Here is a 27,208-nt window from a genome sequence, read left to right as displayed (position 1 = left end):
GTATGGTATTACATTTAGGAAAGCGTTACTGCCTTTTGTGTTGTTATTTTTCTATTTGCATTTCACTTATCTTTAACCTCACTCCGTTACAGCCATAGAAGCAACAGCAGCATATGCAAGGTAATTAACTCCCATTAGTGATAAGAGCAAGAATTTATAATTATTATTTTAATTAAAACAAGAGGCTTGTGAGTACTTTGAAGAGGACCAGATATTTATTTTCTTTCTGAGCCCAGGACTGGGTCTTTCATGATGCCCGGTGGGGGGGGGAGCAGGAGAGTAGTCGATAAGACAAACATCCTGGCATTGGTAATCTAATTAGCAAGGTATGTGTGGGGTTGTTGCACACTTCCAGGCCCAGTTTCATTTTGAGTATGGAGGTGGAATCTGTGTAGATGTGGTTGATCAAAGGGAGAAGAAATTTTGAGTTAAGCAAAGCTCTGCTTTTATAAAACCTAAGAAACATACAGATACTTTGAATGTCTGAGTGCCTGCAGCAGTGGAATACTGGAGGAACGTGTAAAGCTTGCTGCAACAGTATTTAGAACAGAGCATGTGGTGTGAAAGACTCCTTTTCCTAACATTTTGGCTTCTTGTTTTTCTCCACCCACCACATCTCTGAAATATATCGGATATGTTATGGTTAACCATACTAAAAAATGTAAATAAGTTTATTTCGGTCAATGACCAGCAAAGGTTAACCATACTGCTGCCCTGACTTACTTTATGTTTGTTGCTATTTTGTGTTTTTATTATGTTTTTATATTGATTATGTATTTTTATTGTTTTTATTATATTTGTAAGCTGTGCTGAGCTCTGTTTTTAACAGCAGAAGGGCAGGATATAAATCCTCTTAATCAATCAATAAATATTCCATAGTGTTGGAAACTAGAGTCTAAGCATTTAAGGCTGAAAATGTTGCTTTTTAAAAAAAGATTTCTCACATCTTTCCCCAGTTTTTGGTGGTAATTCCTAGGCACAAAAACAAAACAACTGGACAATCCAAACATTAACATGCAAATAATTTGCATAATATGCAAATAATATGCAAATTAGCCTGCACGGATTTGTGGAACTGGAATATGGCAACCCTACATGCACCCAACTATGTTTTTTTGGTCTCCCTGTGAGGTTTATATATGAGATAATTCAGTGGGCCTCTGGAAAAGGAATTCCACATTACTTAACCTTTGCAGATAACAGAATCACCCTGAGAGCTGCTTACAAAAGGATTTGGGGCCTAGTGTGTCAACACACACCACAACTTGCCTCTAGTCTTGAAAGAAGAGGTGTGGCAGCAGCCATTTTCAGTGGGTTCCTCTTCTCTAAAGACCTTCAGTCAAAAGTGTAGAATATTATCCTAATTCACAATTCTGCCAGTTTAGATCCTGCCTTCAACATGTTCCCTGCCTTTCCCAAATAACCTATGCATGAATTTCACTGCACATTAGAGCCTAGATGGGAACTGTGGCTTGAACATTTTGAAAATGTATTTCTTGTGATGAAAGACAATGACTCTACCACCAAAAGAGCAATGTTTCTATATTTTGCTGGTAGTGAAGTGCACCATATTTTCAAAACATTACCTGACACAGGAGTTAGCCATTATTATGAAAAGGCAAAGCTAGCACTCACTAAGTGTTTTAAACCACACAAAAATATAAACTTTGAACAGTATGATTTTCAAAAGCACACCAAAATGAAGGTGAAGTACTGATGAGTATCATACCTGTTTACGCCACCTTGCACAGTCCTCTGAACTACAAACACATATGAGATAAGAACATAAATAATACAAGGATGCTCATCAGCAAAACTCTGGAGGCAAATTTTAAATGACAGCCAGATTACCCTTGCCACAGTGCTAGCTACTGATCGAGCAAATGAAATTTCTGAGAGACATGCCATCGAAATTGTGAAAGGGAGTCTTTCTACAGAAGCTACACCATGTACTCCAGAATTGTTCTAACAGGAAGCAGATGACATACCCTAATGGTGGCAATCAGTCTTCCAAAGCACTGTGACAGTCTCTGAAACAGTTCGGGCAACCTGTTGCAACTGTGGTGGATCCTATCCCGACAGAGGCAATTGCCACAATTATGGGAAAAGAAGTCACTACTCAAGGGTCTGCAGATCATCACAGTTTGCACCACATAGTTACAACGAAAGCCAAGCAAATGCTGTTCAGGCTGAACCACCAGAAGAGGACAAATGTATTTACACAGTGTACTCCACACAACAAGCCATTTTAATCCATCTACTAATTTAAATAATTAATTTTGTGCTATTCTAGTATGCTTATATAACTGATTTATCTTATTCTTTTTCATCTGTTTTCAATCTGTCTTGTATATGTCTTTTTGTTGTTTGTGCAAAAAGCTTGGTTGGGTATTGTGCAGTAAACTAAACTGAACCTTATTTATTATACAGCCACGAGAGTGGCTGTATACTATAGCCAGCATGGATTTTTCACATTCCACAATGTTAAATGGAAAATACCCCTGCATGCCATTCTGATGCTTCCCATAAGCTCATTTCAAAATAAAACCTTACAAAACTTACAGTTCTGAACTCAGAAACGCTTGCTTAACATAACAACCCTGTCAATTTTCATGGCGATACACAAAACAATCAGAGAGAATCGAGAGTTCAAAGTCTAAAAAGAGAGAGAGAAACCTCAGAGCCCTTTTGGACTTTTTTCTGCCAGAGTTCTCATAATCTGTTGAAATTCATTAAAAATCAGCCATGTTCACAGAGTACCTGTAATCCTAATACTGACCTTGCCCCATACTCTGACCTTCATCTACTGCAGTTTAAAAGTTAAAAAAATGCCTGGTTGATTTTTAATTAATTTAAGAAATTTTGGCTGGAAGCCTATTATAACACAGGGCATGCTCGGTAAGGACCAACTGTCAGTGTTCTAAAAGCCTCACAGCTGCTGGGCTTGGCTAACCAGAGGGCCACACCCACACCAGACTTGATTTCACTTGAGACAGTCATGGCTTCCCTCAAAGAATCCTGGGAAGTGTAGTTTGTGAAGGGTGCTGAGAGGAGACTCCTATTTCCCTGAGAGAATGGTTAACAGTCAGCCACTCTGATTGAAGGTCTGTGAGAGGAACAGGGCATCTCCTAGCAACTCTCAGCACCCTTCACTAACTACACTTCCCAGGATTCTTTGAGAGAAGCCATGATTGGCTTTGAGCCATGGCTTTGAGAGAAGCCATGATAAATTGTTTTAAATTGTTTTTAAAATATGTGTTTTTAAATTTGTATATTTCTTTTTATTGTTTTTAGTTATTGTAAACCGCCCAGAGAGCTTCGGCTATGGTGCGGTATATAAATACACTAAATAAATAGATAAATAAATAATGATTGTCCAAAGTGTAATAGAGGCCTGGTGTGGATGTGGCCAGGGACAGCTTTGTTTTAAATTTGGGTGGGAGGTAGGGTTGCCAGGTTCAGGGCCTGAGACTGATCCTGTATCTTTAGGAGAAGAGAAAGTCAGCCAAGTGCAGGTGTTCTTGCAACAATGTAATGGGAAAAACCACAAGGTAGAATTCTCCCTTCCCCCTGCCCAACTTTGAAAGATACAGAAGACATCTTGGTTGCCAGGCCCAGCCTGGTCAGTTTTACCTATCCTAATCATGATTGCATAGGAGTATATCCGATTCAACTCAATAATCATACAAATGATCAGACCTACCTTTTCCCTCCTTCCCCTTTCCTCTCCGTTTCTCCTCCCCTCCCCTCTTCCTTCTTCTGCCTCCCCTGCCCACTCCAGCCCTCCGTCTCTCCCCCGCGGTCAGTTTTACCTATCTTAAGCATGATTGCACGGGAGTAAATCCCACTGAACTCAATAAACATGCAAATGACCACATCTGTCCTTCTTCTCCCCTCCCCCTCCTGCCTGCTCCCATCCCAGTCCTCCCCTCTGCCTTTCCACCCCTCCCTCCTCCCCCTCCTCCCTTCCCCATCCCCTGTGGTCAGTTTCACCTATCCTAAGCATGATTGCCATGTGTGTGTGTGTGTAAATCCCACTTAACTCAATAAGCATGCAAATGATCAATCCATTCTCAGCAAACTTGCGCAGGATCCCATTTCTTACCTCCCGGATTAAAAAGCAAGGAAATTCACTAATACGCAAAAAACCTTGTGGTTTAAGAATGTACCTATAGCCCACAGATATTTCTGCCAAACTTTAAAAAGCAGGGAAATTGGGCAGCTATAGTGAATGCACCAGGGGAGCAGGAGACCTGGACTCCTCTGTGAGATATTGTATTGCCCTACAAATTTGTCAAAATGCAAACATAATTTGGGTTGGTCTTTCACAGTCCAATCCACTTGCTGTGTAGCTTGGAAGAATTTGGTAACATATGCCTCTGAGCATATGGTGAGTGGTGGCAACACCTGTAATCAGCCCAAATAACAGAAAGAAGATATGTCCTGTGCTGATCTTGTTTTAGCAGGGAGGAAGCAACATTATTAAGACAGTTGATATAGTTGAGATGGTCACTTTAAGTATGTCTGATTTACTTTGCAATTTTAGTGAAGTTTCCTATAGGAAATCATTTTCTTTTGCTTTTGTTTCTATGAATATGTGAAGTACAGCAACACTTTGCAAAATTTATACTAAAAAAACTCAAAAACTATTTTTGGAATAATGGCACTGACTTCTGCAAAATAGTCTCCAGTGGACCTCAGAAGTATCTCAATTTGCACAAGATAAGACAGTGGAAGGTGAAATATATTCCAGCAAAATTCTAGATGTGCTCTATGTTTTTAATTGATCGTGAACACCTTGCCTTAAATAAAGTGGTTTAAACATAGCAGGCTGAAAACATGCATCCTCTTTTTTCCAACAGCTAGAGTCATTGCTGAAATAGCAACATATTGTGATCAGTCTGATTTTACATCAAACTGCAGTTTCAGATTCAACTGTTAATGCACCCAAAATAGAAATAGAACATAACCTCCAATATAAAACACAAAAGGCTGTCTTCACCATCACATGACAATGACCAATAAAAAGGTTTTGAAATTAATAAAAATACATTTGACACAGATTTCTAGGATGAATAAGGAGAGGGAAAATTTTCTGGTTTAGATTCTCTGTAGAAACATTAGTAACGCAGGAAAGAAGCACAGTAAGAAGAACACCAACAAGCATACAAAAATATAATTCTCCATCTTTGGAGATGGCAGGTATTGCCACCACTCACCATATGCTCAGAGGCATATGTTACCAAATTCTTCCAAGCTACACAGCAAGTGGATTGGACTGTGAAAGACCAACCCAAATTGTGTTTGCATTTTGACCAATTTGTAGGGCAGTCCAATATCTCAGAGAGGAGGTTAGGTCTCCTGCTCCCCTGGTGCATTCACTATAGCTGCCCAATTTCCCTGCTTTTTAAAGTTTGGTAGAAATATCTGTGGGCTATAGGTACATTCTTAAACCGCAAGGTTTTTTGCGTATTAGTGAATTAGTTATAAAATACAGTTTACTTTACACCTTAACTTTTTGCTTGTTTTTTTTTCCTTTAGTGGGCAATTACCCATAATTTCTCTAATTAAAAATGTGTCTGGTAACTTGGCCTGCTGACCATTAAGCAACAACATAGTTATTCTGTTCCCATTTCCGAACAAAATTCCAGCCTTTTCAGAAATCAGAGAGCAATCTCATAAACAGTAATTATATATAGAAAGGTTTCACCTGTCAAATTCAAGGCACTCTTGGCTTATAACAACTTGCATCATTCTATGGCTATTTACTTTGTTTTACAGATTTATTTGTTTGTTTGTTTGTTTTGCCTGCTCTGTGAGTGACAAGAATGCTGTATAACATCACATCAGGAAAGTTGAGAAAAAGTGAAATGCCAAAGAAAGGAAGAAAGGGGGAGGAAGAACTGTTGACAGGCTTATTTGTTTTTATCTGTAATGGAAATGTTTGCCAGTACATTCTAGCCAGAAGCTGTACAAATCAGAACCAATACTCAGAGAGCAATAGAGCAGTTGTTATTAATATACAGCATATAGTACTCCTCATGGATATTTATTGCTGCAGTATCATTTGTGGCTTCCATGGATCAGTTTTCATTGCATCTTGTTAACTATCAAGGGTTATTATTTGGCTCTGCTGTTTTTACAAACTATAATTCATCATCCTCTTATCTTTTATTTATGAGAACACATCAAAAGAAATCAGCAAACTATGCATTGTTTTTGGCTGGAAGAGTTTTGCCTACGGTTACACTGCAGACTTTAGCAGTCTGCTGTGACTGCACCTGATCTCCCTTAATTCCAAAATAGATATGGCGATGAAGGAGAGTACTACAAATCCCCAGATATTGCTACACATCAGTACAGGGCTTTCTAAATATATCTCCTAGTCTTGAAACAGAGGAATGTTTAAAATAGCATTTATTTCATATTTTGTCTTACTGTTTTAAAAAAGCTGTTCTGCATATTAACATTGTTTTACAGGCATATGTCATATAACTGGCTCTGCTACTACAACAAAAAGATCTAGAGTGGAATAAGTATATAGCATGCATCAGCAAATGTTTACAACATGGGAAACGTTTGGGTCAGTGGCTCATACATAGGACCTGGGTTAGCAATAGCAAAAGCTTGCTGTAAATGCACCCGATTTCCCTTAATTCCAAAATAGGTGAGATGATTAGGAAGGGAGGGCACCAACAATCTTCAGATAATGATATGTATTATGGGATGCTTCCTTCCTCAAGCTACAATGTAAGAGATTTCTTTTCTGTTAAAAAAAAAGGAAGGAAGGACCTGGTGACAACTCATCAGCACTCAGTAAAAACCACAGCATGAATTTCTAGCATTAGTTATAAGTAACCATGTGTGACTCAATTAATAATTCAGTTTACACTGATAATATTTGTATCTGAATGTGCCATGAAATGAATTTGTGCTAAATCCAAATTCTTCTGATTGATTTGATTGTTAGGTTTAATGAAAAAGATACATTGAAATCCTGTGCATAGTAGGATTACAAATCTAATGCTATTTGAGGGGCTGTCGCCCAAGTTAAAGATTGCAGGTTTTCCAAAACTAGCTACAAAATTCCTGTCATTCACAGGTGGTAATTCTTGGGGTGCTTACCTAGGAGGTAGCACAATAGAACTCAGCCACTGAATTTCTGAGTAGCCATGTTTATGATTGTGCTGTTAGCCTTGTGTTTGCTTCCCTTCCTCTGCATGGATGATCACATTTAATGTGCTTGGGTTTTGTTGTTGCAGCTTGCGGGGGGGGGGGTAACTTTCCCTCCTGTACACTACAGTATCCCCACTGAAGCTGTTTTGCCACCACACAAGGAAGACTCGTGACACAAGATTGGAATAATGTTATATTTATTAAATATAACATACTAAATCCAAAGCAAGACAGCCAATCATTCAAATATAATTACTTCGGGCAGGTGAGGCTAATCCTAACTATGTGGGACTACACTCCCACCTTCAAAAGACATTAATTCTCATTATTGCATTCCAGAGTGAAGGACGTGTGTAAAATCCTCACTCCTTGCTCTTGGAGCCATGCGCGTGGTTCCAACCTCCACACCATGGCCCCGCCGTACAGGCTTTCACCATGATGCACAAGCCAGTCCCATAAGGACACCACCCAGATCCCCACCAGAGATGAACCCTGATGGTTCCCCGGGAAGTGCTCCTTTTATGATGCCTTAACCGCCTAAATATATAATCCCCCTATATACCTCACCTGCCCGAATTCTATGCCACAAGAGGGGATCAGCTCAAGCTTGGTCCACTCCACCCAACGAAGACAACAAAACCCTTAAACCCTTCATAATATCCTCCAAAAACAAATCACACCCCTGGTCTGAAAGATGAACACCATCCCCACGAAACAAATGTGGGGCATGGAACCTAATCCTGTCGTGGGGAATGAATGCCCCCCCGAGCGACAGGACAAGAGCCCTGATCTTCCTATTCACCCATTTCCGAGATCTATCGATCCTGTTGGGATGAATAGCACCCCTCCACACCCTTCTAACAAGCATATCTGACCACACAATTATAAGGCGTGGATATGAATTAATAAGCCACGTGAGATTGCAAGTGACCTTAACAAGCAGGTCCACACCTGGATGCTGTACCAAATCATTTTCCCCTAAATGGATCAATAATATATGTGGCCTATCCATAGAAGACATAATATGGCACACAGAAGGCAAAAACGCGTCCCATAACATGCCCCTCCGGGCTACCCAGTGAACTGTAGCGGTAGCCGAAAGCTGCAGCTGGGTCCCAGGAGCAGACGAAGAAGCCCTCCGATGAGCCCAAAACAAAATTGAGTGGCCACACAAGACGATCCTCACGGGAATAGGGATGCTTAGCAAACCTAGGGAAACAAAAACAAAACCTTATTATTAAGGTCTGACATAAGATTTGAATGCATCGGAACGCCATCTTCCAATCGCCTGTATATCGCTAACGCTCATGCCCACGAGGGCTGCGGCCGTAGCCGCACCAATCCGGAAAGAATGCAGCCCATAGACTCCAGCATCACGACCACTGGCCAACAAGGCCCACCGAACAACGGCCCAAAATTGAAATTGAGTCAGGGCAGAACCATCAGCATGAATGAAAAGATAACACTGGCCCGCTGGCCGGAGAGACAGAAATTGCCGCATTGCAGCCACAGGGCACAATTCAGAGACCTGGCAACTGGGTAAAAACACAATAGTGCCACGGCCTTTCTGATCGGTCTTAGAGACCCGCAGGGAAAGCCTCACTATATCGGCACCTAATGTGCAATCGCCTATGCATAAGGCACGATAGGTCACATCACGCTTGGAGGGGGCCAATACTTCACTAGGGCGAAAAGCACCGTAAAACATCGTCAGAGTTACTGCGGCGAACAGGTGCGACTCATACCGAGATGAGCATAATGAATTAAACAACGCCAGGATCTGGAGGAGAACATCGGGCGTGATTGGCCTCCTCTGGTCAGTGGACCTGGGAGTGGAACGCGACCAACCCTCAAGGACCTTTCTGACCCTAAAATCTACAGAATGATCCGGCAGCCCCCGTGCCTTAGAGATAAAGGCAGGCGCGGAAAGGTGACTGGCGATAGTAGAAACAGCATTGTTTTGCCCTTTTAAAGTTATCATAAACTGCAATAGATGATCCACAGGAATAGGCCACGCCAAAGGCATCTCCTTGCTGATGCGGAAAGTCTGGAACTTAGCAAATGAACGCTTGTACGCATTTTGAGTACTGGGAGCCAGAGCAGCTGCAATTGCAACCCCAACTTCTAGTTGCCAAGGTTCCACAGGAAAGGTGGGACTGGCACAGGATCTAGTGCCGCTCCAGGTGCAAGCTCCCGAAAGCACGCCATCTGTAAGCGGGAAAGGGCATAAGCAACGGAATTTAGTAAACCTGGAACATGCCTGGCAAGGAATAAAATATTAAAGCGCAAACATTGCAAGACAAAAGCCCGCACTAAGCGCATAACACGGGGAGACTTAGAAGTTTGTGCATTGATAACGCAAACCGTGGACCAATTATCACACCAGAAGCGCACTGTGCGATTCTGAAATGACAATGGCCAAATATGTACAGCTACTACAATTGGAAAGAATTCCAGGAATGTCAAATCAGAAGTAATTCCATTGGCAAGCCAAGAGGCAGGCCATCGCTCAGCGCACCACTGGGATCTAAATATTACACCAAAACCAGTTCCCCCAGTGGCATCAGAATGCACCTGCAATTCGGCTTCCAATAACAATTCCTGTCGCCAAAAGTAAAGGCCGTTGAATTCTGCCAGGAATTCAAGCCACATGTGCAAATCCGCTCTCATTCCTGCTGTAATACGCAGAAAATGAAAACGAGAGCGAACACCCTTCATGGCATCACATAGCCGCCTGAGAAATGCACGACCAGGGGAAATAACTTTGGAAGCAAAAACTAAATGTCCTACCAGCTCCTGCAATTGACCCAGTGTAAGTTTCTTTAATACAAGCACTGATCGGAGCAGTTGTCGCAGTGCAACCAACTTATCCAACGGCAAACATGATGACTGCGCTACCGTATCCAACTGGATCCCTAAGAAAATAAGGGAAGTAGCAGGGCCCTCAGACTTCTCAGGAGCTAGCGGAACTCCCAATTCCTCAGTTAAAGAGGTGAAGGATTGCATTAAATAGAGGCAGTGAGAAGTCCCAGCCAGCCCAACAAATAAGAAATCATCAAGATAATGAGCAGAGAAGGAGGAGGAAGCTTTCCTCCGCAGTGCCCATTCCAGAAACGTGCTGAATGCTTCGAAAGCAGCACAAGACACTGAACAACCCATTGGCATGGCCCTATCTACGTAAAACTGGCCCTGAAATTTAAAACCCAATAAATCTACATCATCAGGGTGCACAGGCAGGAGGCGAAAAGCGGATTTTATATCACACTTTGCCATTAATGCACCCCTGCCAGCCCTCCTAACTACTCTCACTGCCTCGTCAAAAGAAGTATACTTAACTGACGCGTGTACCGGCGAAATGCCATCATTAACAGAGGCACCTTTCGGGTAAGATAAATTATGGATAAGCCGGTATTCACCAACCTGCTTCTTAGGCACAATACCTAATGGGGAAATCCTCAAATTTCTCAAAGGAGGAAAAGGAAAAGGGCCGGAAATACGATCGGCACATCTCCTTATTAAGCTTAGCTAACACAACAGACGCTAAATGGCTAAGAGAGGGCTGATTGACTACTGATGTAGCAATCCGTGGACCCTCAAAGGGAATACGAAAACCATCAGTAAACCCTTGCAGTATAAAACTAGCAGCCTGTCTATCAGGGTAAAACTCTAACAGCTTAGCCAAAGGAGCCAGCTTGACCGGGCTACTGGCCTTGCGATGTACTGCCGCTGTTGCCAGAACCACGTTTGGGCTGGTGATGCTCCCCTGTACCCTGGCGAGCTGTACGTGCATGCTGACAGGAGGAACTAGTGTGGTTGCCCCCCCCACATTGCACAGGCGTGTCTGAACCTACAAGGATGTCTGAGGCATCTGCCAGTGCTGTTGAATGCCCAGCAGACTTGCTGGGATTGAACCAAGTGCCCACCTTGGTTGGAACCAAAGGCGGCAGTCTGCGCTCGTGCTAACAAATGCCCACTATCAGCTCTATCGCCCAAGGTGGGCCTGGCGGGGGTCATAGATCGCAGCCAAAGACCAGCATGCTCAACATCCCAACGGAGGGTGGGATCTAATGCTGCCCTCTGCCTGAAATTCTCGTCATACCGAAGCCAAGCGGTGCCAGAGAATTCACGGAAAGCTCGATGAACAATGTCCTGATACTTTATCATGGACAAAGCTCTAGATGGATATGCCTGAGTCATAACCCCCATATAAATTGTATAGGCATTCAACCAATTAGGCCAGATGCAATCGACCCTCCGCTTAATGGCGGCCTCACGCTCCTTAACCTCCTGACCATCCTTAGGTTTTGTTTCGTTTTCACGAAACAGGAGAGAAAACAAATCGATGTACTCTCCACGCCAAATTTTTTCCTTAGTTCCTAACAATAAATGGTCCCCTAAAGGAAGAGATGTGTCACCCTGTGGATAAATCCCTTGAGGAAGGGGCAAGTAAGCAGGTGCCAGAGAGGAAGAATTGGCAGACGGCTGCCAAGGAGATACTGCAGCAGCAGGCCAAGGGAGCTGTGGGTGCTGAGGCACCAACACCCCCCCATAAAAAAGTAGGGTGCGTAGAATCACCTAGCACCGGAGAACCAGCAGCTGGGGTATCCTGAAGAAGGGGACTGGAAGCATGTACTTGTGTATTGTGAGGGTGTAATTGTTGCCCACCTGTATAAGCTGCAGGAGAAGCAACGACCGGCGGCATGGTGAACCCAGTAGACCCAGGAGTGAACGTGGCGGGCGCTGGAGGAACAGGCATCTGTACATCCCGACGCTCAAATTCAGGCAAGGTAAGATTCGTGGGCGGACCAGCAAGCAAACCAACTGAAGGAGTATGCACCGAAGACCCCTCCATAGGCGTAGCATCTTCCAGCACACCAACTCTAGAAACCAAGTCAGCGAGAAGACGAGATTTAGTCATTTTGGAAGCTAACCTAGCAGATTTCTTACCTACAGGTCCGGAACTGGGACCCGCATCGACATCCTGAGTCTGCCTGCGTTCCCTTTCCAGCGCTTCAACTCTAGCCACCAAGGCACGTATGGTCCCCAAATCCTCCTCTTCGTCAGAAGATTGATGCTGCATTGAAGGAGGGCGCTTGGTGGCCTGCTTCAGCACACGAACCCCTTTCTTCTGTTGCACCTTCTTGGGAGGCATGCTCAAAAGACCGGGATAAACAATTACACAATTAACAAAGTTTATATACCACCAAATATGTCCAAAAATTCTTCAATTTAACCAACTAACATAATTGCCAATTATAATAAAAAATCAAAAATTAAAATTATTTTAATTTTATGCTAATTAAATTTATTTATTTAGTTTTTATTTATTTATTTATTTATTATATTTTTATTATTATTATTTATACATATAAGTTAAATACCATTTATTATTTGATAATAAATAACAGAATTAATACTATACTATAAACTATGGGAAAGGGTGGGGGGGAGGGAAAGTGGAAAAAGGAGGGGGGGGATGAATTTCAATCAACTAAATATAATTACAAACAGAAACTATAGGGTAAATAGTAATACCCACAAAACAATCAAATATAAGAAGCTAAACTATTAATTTAAATATACAAGTCTCCAAATAATTGAAAGATCAACGAGCAAAAATATATAACAGTGATTACACAGAGAAAACGGAAAGGAAAAGGGGGGTTAAACAAGGACAATAGCGAAAACTAAGGCAAGAACGAAGAATTAAATTCTAAATTGCCCCAATAATGACCAATCCAACAGCTCCAACCCCAAAATTAGACCAAAGAAACTAAGAAAACAAAGGCTTTACAAATAAAAAAGAGGGACAAACGGGAAAAAAGCCGCTAGGTGCGCGGGCGGCCGCCCGCCGCACAGGTGATCAGCGGGGAGGGAAATTTGAATCGTGAAAGCAAAATGAAAGGATCACAAAGATCAACCAGGGAAAAACCAAGCGATGTAACTTAAAGTAAGTAGACACAGTCACGCCAATACGCCAACGGAGCAACGGGAAGCACGAACCAACCGCATATGCTGCGAGGCAAAAAAGGCAAGAGCGGGAAGAAGAAGCAGCCTTTTATATGCTGCTCCAACACCCTTCCTGATTGGGTGAACAATCTCACGTGGCTCGAAAATGTTTATATCACGAGCATTCACGAGTCCTCCCTTTAATAATGGCGGCGGCAAATCCGTCCCTAAAAGGAACGACATTCTGTGGGAAGAAAGCTATTGGCTTCGGGGGAGGAGGGGGAGTTCTTCAAGAGGTGTGGGGGAAAGTATTAAACATGACCTCACATGCCATAGTCCTGATCCTGACTGCCTCCTTCCAGCTACCGCTAATTAGCATAGCAAAACAAAACAAAAGCAAAGACATTAAATGCAGTCATACATTTAATATATTGTGTAGTTTGGCCTTAAATTTGCTGAGTTCAATTCATGGGAACCAAGGTTCATTACTGGCTTCCAAGTAGTGTGGATGGTGCGATAGGTTTGGTTGTTTTCACACACACACTAAAGTTTCTTATTTTAATAACTTTAAATATTTAAAAAACTAAAAATTGTATAAAACAAGAGAGAATAATTCACTTATTTATTTGCTCAGTTCTACTCACCAAAACAAACAAACAAAATATCTTACATGCTTTCCAGAAAATGATCTTGGTAATTATATGGAGTAATATACATTGCATTGTCCAACTACTGAAAAATTATTTCTGCATTTTTTAAAACAATAACCATGTCATCATCCCCATATATAATTATCCCTATATTACAAATCAGGAACTGAGATAGAAAATACCCTAAGTGCGTTCATGGCTGGGCTATTTGAACTGGCAGCTCCTCTGATCACACAGTTTTGTGCTCAACCACTTTACTAGCTCCAGATGCTGAGCTTTGGAAAACCTTCTAGAGGAAAGAGTTTCATAGCTATATCTAGTCACCCAGATTTGCATTCTGCCAACTTCTTGCTGCTCAAATTCATACCCAGATGGTCCAGTTAAGAGTCTGTCCTGTGGATCACAATGACGCATAAGGGAAGGAGATGATGTCCAAGTGCTTTATTAGTTGTAATTAGCACACTAATGTACCAGAAAGCTATGGGAAGACAGTCCAGGATATAGATGGCATTTCAGCATGATTGTGGGGGATCGTAACCTCTTCCCTTCTTTATCACAAGTTGGGACACTGGGTTCTATTCCAGGTTCAGCCTCCAAACAATTTTCAAGGGATCTCCCTATTTAATATGCTTTTATGGCATTAAAGTCTTCAGGTCATCAAGGCGTGAATAATATTTTTCAAGTCAAAACCCAAAACCCTGTTCACACATTCCTCATAAGTAGGGCATTACCACATGCAGGTACACTTTTTGCCCCACCCACTGATGTTGTGTCTCCTCCTCAAACAACAATGCATTGTGCACTCTTGTGTGAAGTGAAAGCCCAATGCACATGCTATACACAATCAGAATAAATGGGTGTCCTGATCACGCAAAGCCCCAATACCCAGGCAGGAGCTTGTGGATTAAGCCTTCGCTTTGGACAACAGTGGGCAACATGCGGCTGTTTGAGGAGATGCAGTATTGGGGCAGGGCTAAAAGCCTTATACAAAATTAAAGCGTGAATAGGGCTGTAGTCATAATCAAATGATATTAATGAAAGAACCTTTGTTTCAGGGCCAGCAATGCTTCCATTGCCAAGGCCCAGGACTGGATGAAGTCCCATCAATAGCAAGTGCTTCCACTCCTTACACATCACAAAGTTTGTTACATACTCTCACAGCTTCAAATATGACTTTTTCCTACATGAGATAATCCTGCAATGGGGGGGGGGACCAAATGGACATGAGCACTCACTGTCATGTGAAAACCACACAAGTGTCTATTTTTTTCTTTGACATATGTGTTTGGAACCTGCTCCGTACAAAAGTGGTTTCTCTCATAAGAAGTAAGATCCCTGCTGGATCGATCAGAACCCACCTCATCCATTATCCTGCTTCACTCAGTGACTAATAAGATATTTCTGGTAAGCCCACAGTCGTATGAAGGCAATAGCCCTTTCCTGCTGTTGCCACCAGCAGCTGGTATTCAGTAGTCTTCTTTTTTCAAAATACTTTTTTTTTTCCAAATAGGAAAATTGTATGAGATGACCTAATGTCTAGTCTTGTCAGTAACCTTTGCCTTACTTGTATCTTAATGAGATGATGCATAAGAACATAGACCATAGGGCTAGTTTGAGGTAAGAAGGCGATTCACTTCCATGTTTATGATCAAACATATTACAGAAGGACAAAAAAAATGTACACATATAGAGACTTTGTGTAATTTGGACACCCAGTTCTGCAGAACCCTTACACAAATAGGAGCTCACACATTGGGATTTCTTTTCAGGCAAAATGAAAGATGAGATATATGTTTGCAGAAAAGTAAAATAGTATAAGACTCCTTATTTCTGAAGTGGAAACTGTAATTTTGTCAGGCTGCACACAAACCATACATTTAAAGTATATGTCAGGCACACTTCCTCCTAACACCAAGCATCCTGGAAACTGTAGTTTACTTCTCACAGAGCTCCAATTCCCAGCAACTTCAAGAAACTACAGTTCCCAGGATTCTTTGGGAGCAGGGAGTGCTTTCAATATACTTTAAATGTATTATGTCTGCACAGCCTCAAAGTCATTGCACAGTAAACCAACGGCAATCCAAGCCCCAGCTTGGAGCAGTGAGGTCAAATGACATAACATATAAGTCCTATGTGCTTAGGCCAACCAGGGCAGAAGGTGAGAAGTGGTTATTCCTGACATTTTCAATGTTCCCTCTCCATGCTGGTGAAGCAGAGGGGACCAGACTGGGGCCCTCTCTGGAAATGGGCTGACTTTGGATCCAATGGCCTTGCAGTCACTACTGCCAGCTGGAGCATCACCAGCAATCATGTGTGCTCCAACACACTTTCAGCAGGTGCAGCAGTGCTATCCACAATGGCAGAACCTCCCCCAGCCACCATAGGCTGGCAGAGCCTTGCAGAAGGATACCTCCACCTCATCCTAACCCCCTCCTTCAACACAAATCAGGTGTTAGGATTAGTGGTGTAGTAGACAGGCATCAGTAGTTAAGGATGGGCAGAGATGAAGCTCCATCACTTATTTCACAACAGGGATGATGATGGCATCTCCTGGACCGCTATTTGCCAGTCCTCTGCATGTCAAAGATAAAACCCCACCAAATAAGTTAATCAAAGGAAGAGGTAGATTAGCATGCATGGCAAAACTTCCACATTAATTTTTGAAAAATTCAAAAATCATTTTGTTATGACCAACCAAAATGTGAAAAAGCAGGCTTTCTAGTTCATGGGAACTCTTCATCAGGCTGGATCTTAAAGAAAGGAAGAGGGGTGAGAAAAAAGTCAGCTTGGTATTGAAGCCGTAATGTTGGGCTCATCCAGACGACTGCAAAATGTGTGACACGCGCGCTATGTGTGCTTATTATTTTTTGGTCGTCCAAATGACGTCGCACGGTGTCACGCATTTTTGTGGGTTAAATCCGCTCCTTCCAATACCGGCAAAAATGCTATTTGCTATTTGAAATCGGAAATTTCATTGGGACATTTTTTTTCATTGGGAAACAGCGAACAAAAAGGTGAAAAGTGAGGACTATCAGCTGACAAACCGGATATGGAAACGGTGAATTATCCCGCTCTGTTTGGATAAGCCCGTTGTCATTGGTCCAAAGTTTGTTTTGTTGTATTGTCTTAGAAGTGATGTGGCTATGGGGGAATGGTTATGGGGGATTGTCATTAAGAGTACCTGCACTTTAACATTTACCACTACACAATTGGTTGTGGTTGCTTTGGAAATCTCTCTGTCTGTCTGTCTGTCTCTTTCCTCTGTCTCTCATCTGTTTTGTTTTGTGTAGGTGATGAGTTTGACTCACACATAAAATAATTAGAAAGGAATATTCATAATTTTACAAAAAAAATGTTTCTGTAAGAAAGCGCTGTGAAATTCCTGATTCATTAATTGTTCTCTATAGACTGAATTTTAGCTCATGGTCTGTGCATAACCTTTCTCCCTGTCTCAATATATGTTCTCCAAAGATCTATGAACAAATATCTGAATGGTGCAGTATGTGGCATCAGTAAATCAGAAAACAACTGCAAAATCACAGCTTTGGCATACCCCAAATCTTTTGTTCACTTAAAAGCTCTGTATGCCAAAGGATGATATTAAATGCACTTTGGATGAAGCAGGGATGAGTGTGATGGCTACATATAAAAGCACAGTGCTTACAGGTGTGTGATTTATCAGTGGAATAACATTTAAAGTGCATGAGCTCTCACTGAATTGGTTAACATGAACGTTTTGGCTTTCAAATTTAATTGCTCAGATGGCTCTAATATTGATGACCCCACCTTTAGTGGATTTGCCATACCCCCTCTCTCTTGGAAGAGACTCAGCTTGATCTCTCCCAGGAGGAGGGGGTTGGCAGACCACATGGGCAGGAGTTCCCAAGGGGAGGGAAAGAGCTAGCCCAGTATCTAGAGCTGCTCCACACCCTCTTCTCCCTCCTTTCGCAGCTGCAGTGCCCTCCCTCCCTCCCTCTACAATGTGGGCTTTGGCTAGTTGCTGCTTCAGGGGCTATGTAGGACTTCTGATGGGAACCCTTAACGGGCACTTGGGACTCTCTTTTTTGCCTTCTTCACACTGTAAGGCATAGTTATTTTGATTCGGTCGGTTTGGCATCCAGTGCAGGCAGGAAAGAGAAAGTAAGGTCTTATTGGACAGCCACTCTGAGGCATTTGTAGGTTAGTGGGGCACTCTGGAGTCCTCACCCACTGCCTGAGTCTTGGGGATTACTTGGGGGAGCCCTTGGGGCCTGGTGTGTGCATCTTGCTAAATGCTGGACAGCTGGGCCTGGTGTGTACATGTCGGTTTTAGGTAGCCATGGTTCACTTAGCAAGTTTCTCCCTGTCCTTGGCGGGGGAGCTGACAGTACAGTTGCTTGCATGCCCATGATGTGGAGGGATGCTTCCCTCACAGACATTGATTTAATGCCCGCAGTTATCTTACTGCCTTCTTATTGTAGATCTTCCATTTGTTATATTTAAAAAAATATAACTTTTCCCTCCTATATTATGTCTTAAGTCTTCTTTCAGTGTGTGTTGGAAACTTATGTTTCTCTCTATTGCTATTTTCCCACTTTCTGGTGCTTCTTTTTTGCAACATGAAAGTTCTGTCTAAATGAGCTGTAGTGTTCCAGGGCTGTTAAAGGCTCAGAATATGACTTTCTACAGAATTAATGCATCACTTTCCCCTTGTTGTGTTTCAGGAAGGCCTAATCTCAAAGTAGGGTGGCTTTGAAGGTCAGATTCTTTTTTCCCTGACACAATCCAAATTGATTCCCCAAATCCTTTTTTGAAATGAGGATAAAACCACATCATCACAGATAAACCACCCAGGATTTTGAGAAAAAGAGAGTTGGACTTGTTTTGTAAGGAAACAACACTGGACTGTACCAATTAGACTGACAGGCTCAGGAACTAGCTTCTCTGCCCAATTCTGTTTTGCTTGTCTTACGCAAGACACATACAATTCTCAATAGATTTCCTTTATATATAATAATATAATATGACTTCACCTATCTAACTTGTTAATCAGTTTGTTGCATGAATTACAAAGCAGTCAGCGCATTCCAAAGAATAGTGCAATTCAAGTCAACAGAATCTCCAGTTTATATGATGTTAGGGTAGCTATAGTAAGGATTAACTAATCTAAATTAATTCCTTAATAGTTTTTTGTTGTTGTATCTTGCTTTAGATGTCATTTTTTTCAGAAGAGATAATGTTTATAAATACTTAAATAAATACATAATATTGACTGTGAACCCTGAATTTCTCACATAGTAAGATAGAGGAATGGATGGGAAGTTGCTGACCAAGGAATGTATGGGCGAGTTTAAAGAAGCACCATTTGCTGAGTAAGATAAAGAATGTAGAGGTGTTGGTTGGTTTTGTACATAATCACATTTGTAAATGTGTTTTCAAGCATACATATAAAGATGCTAAGGACACAATCCTATAGGTATTTACGCCGAGTGGACTTAGGGTATGCCAGATCTCTGTCTGAGCCAGCGTAAGTCTCTCATCCCAGTTCAGCCATGGCTCAGCCAGTAAAACCTCACCCCTCCCAGGTCAGCTGGGGCTCAGCCAGCTCAGCCAAGACTGGTGTAAGTCAAACTGGCATTACATTCAAAAAAAGGGGCATTCAGGGGGGGTGACGGGGCAGGATCAAGGCGAGGGGGACTTACATCATATCCTACATCCATTCATCTCAATCAATTTACCTCTAGTCCTGGTGTAAGTTAAGCTGGGGAAAAGGGTGGTCTAAGTAAAAGCACACAATAGCTCTGTTTTTTTGCTGTTTTTATTTTCTTCCCACTCAGCTCTGCCTGTGAGCCAGCATTCTTCCCTCCCAAGGGCTCCTGAATGGAGTTAAGATCTGGTGTACTTGAAGCTGGCATAACTTCAGCCATCTTAAGTTATACCAGCTTCCTCGATGTAGGATTGCTCTGTAAGTTAGTAAGAGCCTCTATTTGAGACATCCTGAAGAATCTCTAGCTGGACAAAAAGAGAAAGCATACTTCCCACTATGTTAAGGACAGTGCAGAACATAGAAGCTATGCTGTTGCCAAATTCACACCAAATAATGCCCAATCTCCTTCAGTCAACAAGAACTCGTTGTCTCTCTCTTTTATTTTTTGGGAGGCAGGCAGCACACATGAAGTGGAAGCAAAAAGACAAAAATAATATACCAGAGTCATACATCACACCAAGCACTCACCTATGATTATAAACTGAGATTCCTGAATCTGCTCACTATTCAATGGACCAGAGATTATCCACATGCTGTTAGGCACCCAGTATTGTTTCTTGGCAACATCAAATGGAAACTCAGCGGAAATGCCTCAGAAGTTTGAGTTAGCTGAACGGTTCGCTCATCTTTCTGCAGAAAAAACAACCTTTTGCTCCACTGAGGCAAATCACATATAATTTACTTAAATCTCATTATCCTTCCACAGTTGTGCTTTCACAATAGCTGAGATCACTTCTTGTAGCAGTAAGCAGGAATTTTAAACAAATTTCAGTTGTGCTTCTAATGTTGCAAGGACAGCGTGCTTGTCACATAAAATTGCTAGTGACAGTTGATGAGGAGGACATAATGTGGTGAGATGATTAAAAAGCACACCTGTGATCATATTATCAATAAAAATTAAAATGGGCTGTCTCAACTGGCTTTCTGTGCGGTCATGTAGTGCTCACAACTTCTGTGGTAATGAAGCATTTATGCAGTTAATCATGCTTTCAAGAATGCTTGCCCTTTGTCCCTTATCATAGTATATATTCAGTTGTTAACACCATCCAATTTGTTGCATGAATGCTAAAACCCTCTCGTTTTGCAGGTGTGGTAGGAAGCGTCATCTAAACCCTATGAGGAAATAAGAGCAATATCTACCCTCAGTTTGCTTATTGTTAAACCATATGACCTGATTAAAGTTTCACATATGATCCTCTTCCAAGTGAATGTAGCAAGATCAACAGCAAAACGAAAGCCTTATGAAAAAGGTTGGCATCATGTATACATCCTTGGAAATCATATACTAGAGTCATGGAATCATAGAATAGTAGAGTTGAAAGGGGCCTACAAGGCCATTGAGTCCAACCCACTGCTCAATGCAGGAATCCAAATCAAAGCATTCCCGACAGATGGCTGTCCAGCTTAAAGTCGATTAAAACCTTACCACATTTTAAACATTTGCTAGTTAAGAGCCATTGTTGTAAAAAGCATTTCTGAACAATTTAGGTTTTGTTTCAATTAGCGGAGACTCGGTAGGCATCATAGGGCTGGATGGAACACCTATCAGGTAGATCCACAGCTGGCTCCAGAATTGTACTCAAAGAGTGCTTACCAATAGTTCCTTCTCAAACTGGGTGGAAGTAATGAGTGAGGTACCACAAGGCTTGGTCCTGGGCCCAGTGCTCTTCAACATTTTTCTTAACGACTTGGATGAGGAGGTATAGAGCATGCTTATCAAATTTGCAGATGATACAAAATTGGGGGGCATAGCTAATGCCATGGAAGATAGAAACAAAATTCAAAGGGACCTTGATAGGCTGGAGCATTGCGCTGAAAACAACAGAATGAAATTCAACAGGGATAAAGGCAAAGTTCTACACTTAGAAAAAAGAAACCAAATGCACAGTTTGGTTAAGATGGGGGATACTTGGCTCAGCCATACGACATGTGAGAAGAATCTTGGAATTGTCGTTGATCACAAGCTGAATATGAGCCAACAGTGTGATGTGGCTGCAAAAAAGGCAAATGCTATATTAGGCTGCATTAACAGAAGTATAGTTTCCAAATCCTGTGAAGTATTAGTTCCCCTCTATTCAGCACTGGTTAGGCCTCATCTTGAGTACTGTGTCCAGTTCTGGTCTCTGCACTTCAAGAAGGATGCAGACAAACTGGAACGGGTTCAGAGGAGGGCAACAAGGATGATCAGGGAACTAGAAACCAAGCATTATGAGGAGAGACTGAAAGAACTGGGCATGTTTAGCCTGGAGAAGAGAAGACTGAGAGGAGATATGATAGCACTCTTCAAGTACATGAAGGTTGTCACACAGAGGAGGGCTGGGATCTCTTCTCAATCATCCCAGAGTGCAGCACACGGAATAATGGGCTCAAGTTGCAGGAAGCCAGATTTCAACTGGACATCAGGAAAAACTTCCTGTTAGAGCCATACAAAAATGGAACCAATTACTTAGAGAGGTAGTGGGCTCTCCGACACTGGAGGCATTCAAGAGGCATCTGAACAGCCATCTGTCGGAAATGCTTTGATTTGGATTCCTGCATTGAGCAGGGGGTTGGACTTGATGGCCTTATAGACCCCTTCCAACTCTACTATTCTATGATTCTATAGAGTGCCCTTAAGCAATTTGCATTACTACTTGGCACTGCCTCAGTTAAAGCAGCATGATTTGCACATTTTTGATGTACATGATACTTGTGGCATCTTTGTATATGCCAGTAGGTAGCACCTGCTTTTAAATCATGGTGAAGTAGTATCCCTAGTAACTCAGCTTCCTAAGTGGGCACACCTGACTTCATCCAGAGGATCATGATCTAGAATGGATCATGAGTGTGCTTCAAAATCCACAATATGGCAGATTCCTTTACAAACATAATCAGCAAATAAGACCCACAAATTTGAAAATATAATGCATTTTAAAGGACAAATATACAAAAATTGGACAATGATCAATAATACATCTAGGACACTGCTATGGAAAAACTGGTTATAGATCCGTTTCAACCATCAAGTCTTTTTCAAATATGTCCCAATTAGTCCTAAGTCCTAAGAAAGGTTTTCTAGACAGTCTTCTTTGGGGAATGTGTCCAAATGATTCATCTTGTGTATCAGTGGCTGATAAGAAATCTTTTCAGCTTAGCAGTTTTCTTTTTGTTGGAAGGCTGTTCTCCAAGATGCAAACTGAATTTTTTTGACAAAAAAATTGGTCATCCACCCTTTCTTCCCAGGACAAGAGAAGAAATTTATATTATTGTTCATTGCCCTATTTTTATGTTTGTTCTTTGCAATACATTACAAGTATTTTTTTCATGTTTGTGGGCCTTATTGCTGATTGTGTTTGATATATACGGACCCTTTCTGCATATTGTATTGTTAGATACTTTGTTCCTCAGTCTCCATACCTATAAAATATTTTTCTGTCTTTAAACGTTTTAAAAATGGGTAATCTAGCTACCCACAGCCTGGAAGATCTAGCATGCAAGGTTCCTTGCCACCACATACTTGCATACAAATACAGCAAGTCTCCCTGGGAGCAATGGGACTTGGTGACATTCTGTCACTCTGAGGGAAAATTGTACAGAAAAAACACAGTAGATCTCAGTGCTGACATGGGATGAAATAGACTTTAATAGGTCCATCCATCCCAAGCCCTAGTCAGCCATTCGGATTGTGTATTAACTCCATATGCAAGAACCCTGTAAAATCAGGGTCTAAATTGCACAAGTAGAAGCAGACCCTCTACTGCATACTCATGATGGGTGATTGGGGTGGGGGTGAGGGCACAGATAACACTCTTGTTCCCAGTCATAACAAACCATAAAATTGTATGAAAAACCCTCACACATTTCAAAAGTTATGGTTTGCTGATTGTCATTGATAAAGGTGCCATAAGTTCTATAGGGTATAGCACAGTGGGGAGGAGAGCCTGGCTGGGCTCCTGAGTCTGTGAGTTGAAATCCCTGCTCGTGTCTCCTGGGTGTCAAGGGCCAGCTAAAGATCACCCCCACAGCGAGTGGCTCAGGGGTTACGTGCCCTGCCTCCTGTGCAGCCGTGGGCAAGCTGCAAGGAGCCAGTTGCCCCTCAGCTGGCAGTTGCAGACAAGGAAGGGGCTGGCTTGTGCAGCTGTGGCAAGCCGAGCAGGCCCTAGCCAGCTGGGGAGGACTAGTCTCAGAGGGAGGCAATGGTAACCCCCCTCTGAATACCGCTTACCATGAAATCCCTAGTCATAAGTCGGGATCGATTTGAAGGCAGCCCATTTCCATTTTTCCAGGTTCTGTAGGTGGACAAAATGTTCCATGCCTATTGTTAGAGCCAATGGGCTATTCAACATTTAAAAGTTAATGTATACTGCTTAGAGAGTTTTGTGATTAAGTGGTCTGCAAATCTTTCTAAATAACAAATAAATAAAATCCATAAAGTTAAAAACTCATTAATGCCCTGGGGAGAATAACTCCACATGTGGCCATAAATCTTGCTGGGTGATCTTATGGAGCTGCAATTTCTAACCTAATCTACATCACAAGGATATTATAAGGATAAAATGGAGGAAGCCATGTACACCACTCTGGGCTTCTTGGAAGAAAGATGGGAGAAAAATATAATAAAAAAATAAAATACATTGAGGATGTTTTCAAATGTGCAGCCTAAAGTGGTCTTTTAAATGTAAGTGCAAATATAAAATCCCAACTGGCTGCAAAGTACATTCAATTTCTCTTCCATTTTCTATACTATTAACATTAACATATATCATAACAAGCATAAGAGACTTTTTTTTTTACCTTTGCAGGGGAAAATGGTTTGATACTTTCTTAAAGGGAGTTTGGATTTCTCCTATCCAGTAACTCAAAAAACACTCCAGGGTGTTTTTGAAAATTATTATTAAACTACTTGGTATTTAGCCTAAATTTTCAAATTTTAGACTGCAAGGCTGCATTTCCTGCTGGCTTCAGTTAATTCTACTGAATCCACTCAACAAGTTTCTGTAAGTCTCCACAGCCCTAAGTAAAGGAAGTGTACCCAAGAAAACATCTGGAATCCTGGGAAATGTGATTTCCCCATCAAAAACCTAGATATTCCCAGCACGCTTAACAAACTAAACTTCCCATGATTGTTTGGGGGAAGTCACATGCTTTAAATGTGTGTCGGATGTGCATTAAATGTATGGTGTGGACCTGCAGTCATTTGTTACATGGATCTGTAGAACTGAAACATGACTCTATTTCTCTAAATCGGGGGCCTTGACACTATAGCTTAGATGTCTTCAAGAGTGCTACATGCCTGAACAAAAGAACCAACTAGATATTATATTTGTCATCTGGATGGCCCTGGCATGCAAGATAACCTCATAGCGAACACCATGTCTCATTTGGCCCGAAGAGCTATTCATTTGTGAGCTTAGTTTTAGTACAAGCTCTGACACAGGCTGTATCTAATAAACCAGTGTAGTCCCAGGATTTCTCTGATTTGCCCAATGAGGCCCTCTCATATTTTTCACATTGCAGTAATGCTCAGAGAGAATTATTGCAGATATTTTATTAGTGTTTGTGGAGTGCCTTTGGAAAGGTGCAATATGAATAAAAAGTATTGCTATACTCTAGATCCCTATCCTATCTGGATTTCACTAAATCCCTTCATTATAGTGCCCTTTTAAGATTTTTCCAGTTAACCTTTCTTTCTCTCCTTATATAAATATCAAATAGCACTAGAGGGAAATGTTACAGGATCTGAGTTTCTCAGTTATCTATGAAAGGAAGAAGCACAACACTTAAACACACTATTTTTAAACTTAGCTTCTTTTTGTTTACTTGTCAGGTGTCACTTCAGAAATGTGTGTAGGGTGCTATACTATCAAAATGGAGTAATATTTAACAATATGGGAGATCCTTACAAACTATGTAAAGATTACCCTCACCAAACATAAGGTAAACTACATACTGATTTATTGAGGGAGCAGTGACCACAGTGCTATTAAATTAAACATACATGTAAATGGCCAATTGCCAAGAAAATCCAACACGGTCACATTTGACTTCAAAAGAGGAAACTTCACAAAAATGAGGGGATTGGTAAAAAGAAAGCTGAAAAACAAAGTCCAGAGGGTCACATCACTCGAAAATGCTTGGAAGTTGTTTAAAAACACTATATTAGAAGCTCAACTGGAGTGCATACCGCAGATCAGAAAAGGTACTGCCAGGGCCAAGAAGATGCCAGCATGGTTAACGAGCAAAGTCAAGGAAGCTCTTAGAGGCAAAAAGTCTTCCTTCAAAAAATGGAAATCTTGTCCGAATGAAGAAAATGAAAAAGAACACAAACTCTGGCAAAAGAAATGCAAGAAGACAATAAGGGATGCTAAAAAAGAATTTGAGGAGCACATTGCTAAGAACATAAAAACCAACAACAAAAAATTCTATAAATACATTCAAAGCAGGAGACCATCTAGGGAGGCGATTGGACCCTTGGATGATAAGGGAGTCAAAGGTGTCCTAAAGAACGATAAGGAGATTGCAGAGAAGCTAAATGAATTCTTTGCATCTGTCTTCTTCACAGTGGAAGATATAGGGCAGATCCCTGAACCTGAACTAACATTTGCAGGAAGGGATTCTGAGGAACTGAGACAAATAGTGGTAACGAGAGAGGAAGTTCTAGGCTTAATGGACAATATAAAAACTGACAAATCACTGGGCCCGGATGGCATCCACCCGAGAGTTCTCAAAGAACTCAAATGTGAAATTGCTGATCTGCTAACTAAAATATGTAACTTGTCCCTCGGGTCCTCCTCCGTGCCTGAGGACTGGAAAGTGGCAAATGTAACGCCAATATTCAAAAAGGGATCCAGAGGGGATCCCGGAAATTACAGGCCAATTAGCTTAACTTCTGTCCCTGGAAAACTGACAGAAAGTATTATTAAAGCTAGATTGACTAAGCACATAGAAGAACAAGCCTTGCTGAAGCAGAGCCAGCATGGCTTCTGCAAGGGAAAGTCCTGTCTCAGTAACCTATTAGAATTCTTTGAGAGTGTCAATAAGCATATAGATAGAGGTGATCCAGTGGACATAGTGTACTTAGACTTTCAAAAAGCGTTTGACAAGGTACCTCACCAAAGACTTCTGAGGAAGCTTAGCGGTCATGGAATAAGAGGAGAGGTCCTCTTGTGGATAAGAAATTGGTTAAGAAGCAGAAAGCAGAGAGTAGGAATAAACGGACAGTTCTCCCAATGGAGGGCTGTAGAAAGTGGAGTCCCTCAAGGATCGGTATTGGGACCTGTACTTTTCAACTTGTTCATTAATGACCTAGAATTAGGAGTGAGCAGGGAAGTGGCCAAGTTTGCTGACGACACTAAATTGTTCAGGGTTGTTAAAACAAAAAGGGATTGTGAAGAGCTCCAAAAAGATCTCTCCAAACTGAGTGAATGGGCGGAAAAATGGCAAATGCAATTCAATATAAACAAGTGTAAAATTATGCATATTGGAGCAAAAAATCTTAATTTCACATATACGCTCATGGGGTCTGAACTGGCGGTGACCGACCAGGAGAGAGACCTCGGGGTTGTAGTGGACAGCACGATGAAAATGTCGACCCAGTGTGCGGCAGCTGTGAAAAAGGCAAATTCCATGCTAGCGATAGTTAGGAAAGGTATTGAAAACAAAACAGCCGATATCATAATGCCGTTGTATAAATCTATGGTGCGGCCGC

At 41.7% G+C, this 27,208-nt stretch overlaps 2 protein-coding genes across 17 annotated transcripts in view; one reads left to right on the top strand and one right to left on the bottom strand.

Annotated features, from left to right (window-relative positions):
• The window catches only part of PTPRD (protein tyrosine phosphatase receptor type D), a 2,140,456-nt gene that overhangs the window by 913,453 nt on the left and 1,199,795 nt on the right, over positions 1 to 27,208 (top strand). The gene's annotated exons all lie outside the window — the stretch shown is intronic.
• Positions 7,551 to 11,905, bottom strand: LOC133379480 (uncharacterized). The gene is made up of 2 exons (XM_061614892.1): positions 11,842 to 11,905; positions 7,551 to 8,385 (listed from the first exon to the last, which is right to left on the bottom strand). The coding sequence occupies exons 1-2, from the start codon at positions 11,876 to 11,878 to the stop codon at positions 7,778 to 7,780; spliced, it is 645 nt and encodes a 214-aa protein (XP_061470876.1). The 5' UTR covers positions 11,879 to 11,905; the 3' UTR covers positions 7,551 to 7,777.

Source organism: Rhineura floridana, chromosome 1, assembly GCF_030035675.1.
Source record: "Rhineura floridana isolate rRhiFlo1 chromosome 1, rRhiFlo1.hap2, whole genome shotgun sequence".
NCBI lineage: Eukaryota > Metazoa > Chordata > Lepidosauria > Squamata > Rhineuridae > Rhineura > Rhineura floridana.
Note: the sequence above shows the minus strand (reverse complement) of the source record. Positions and strands in the feature narration are given on the sequence as shown.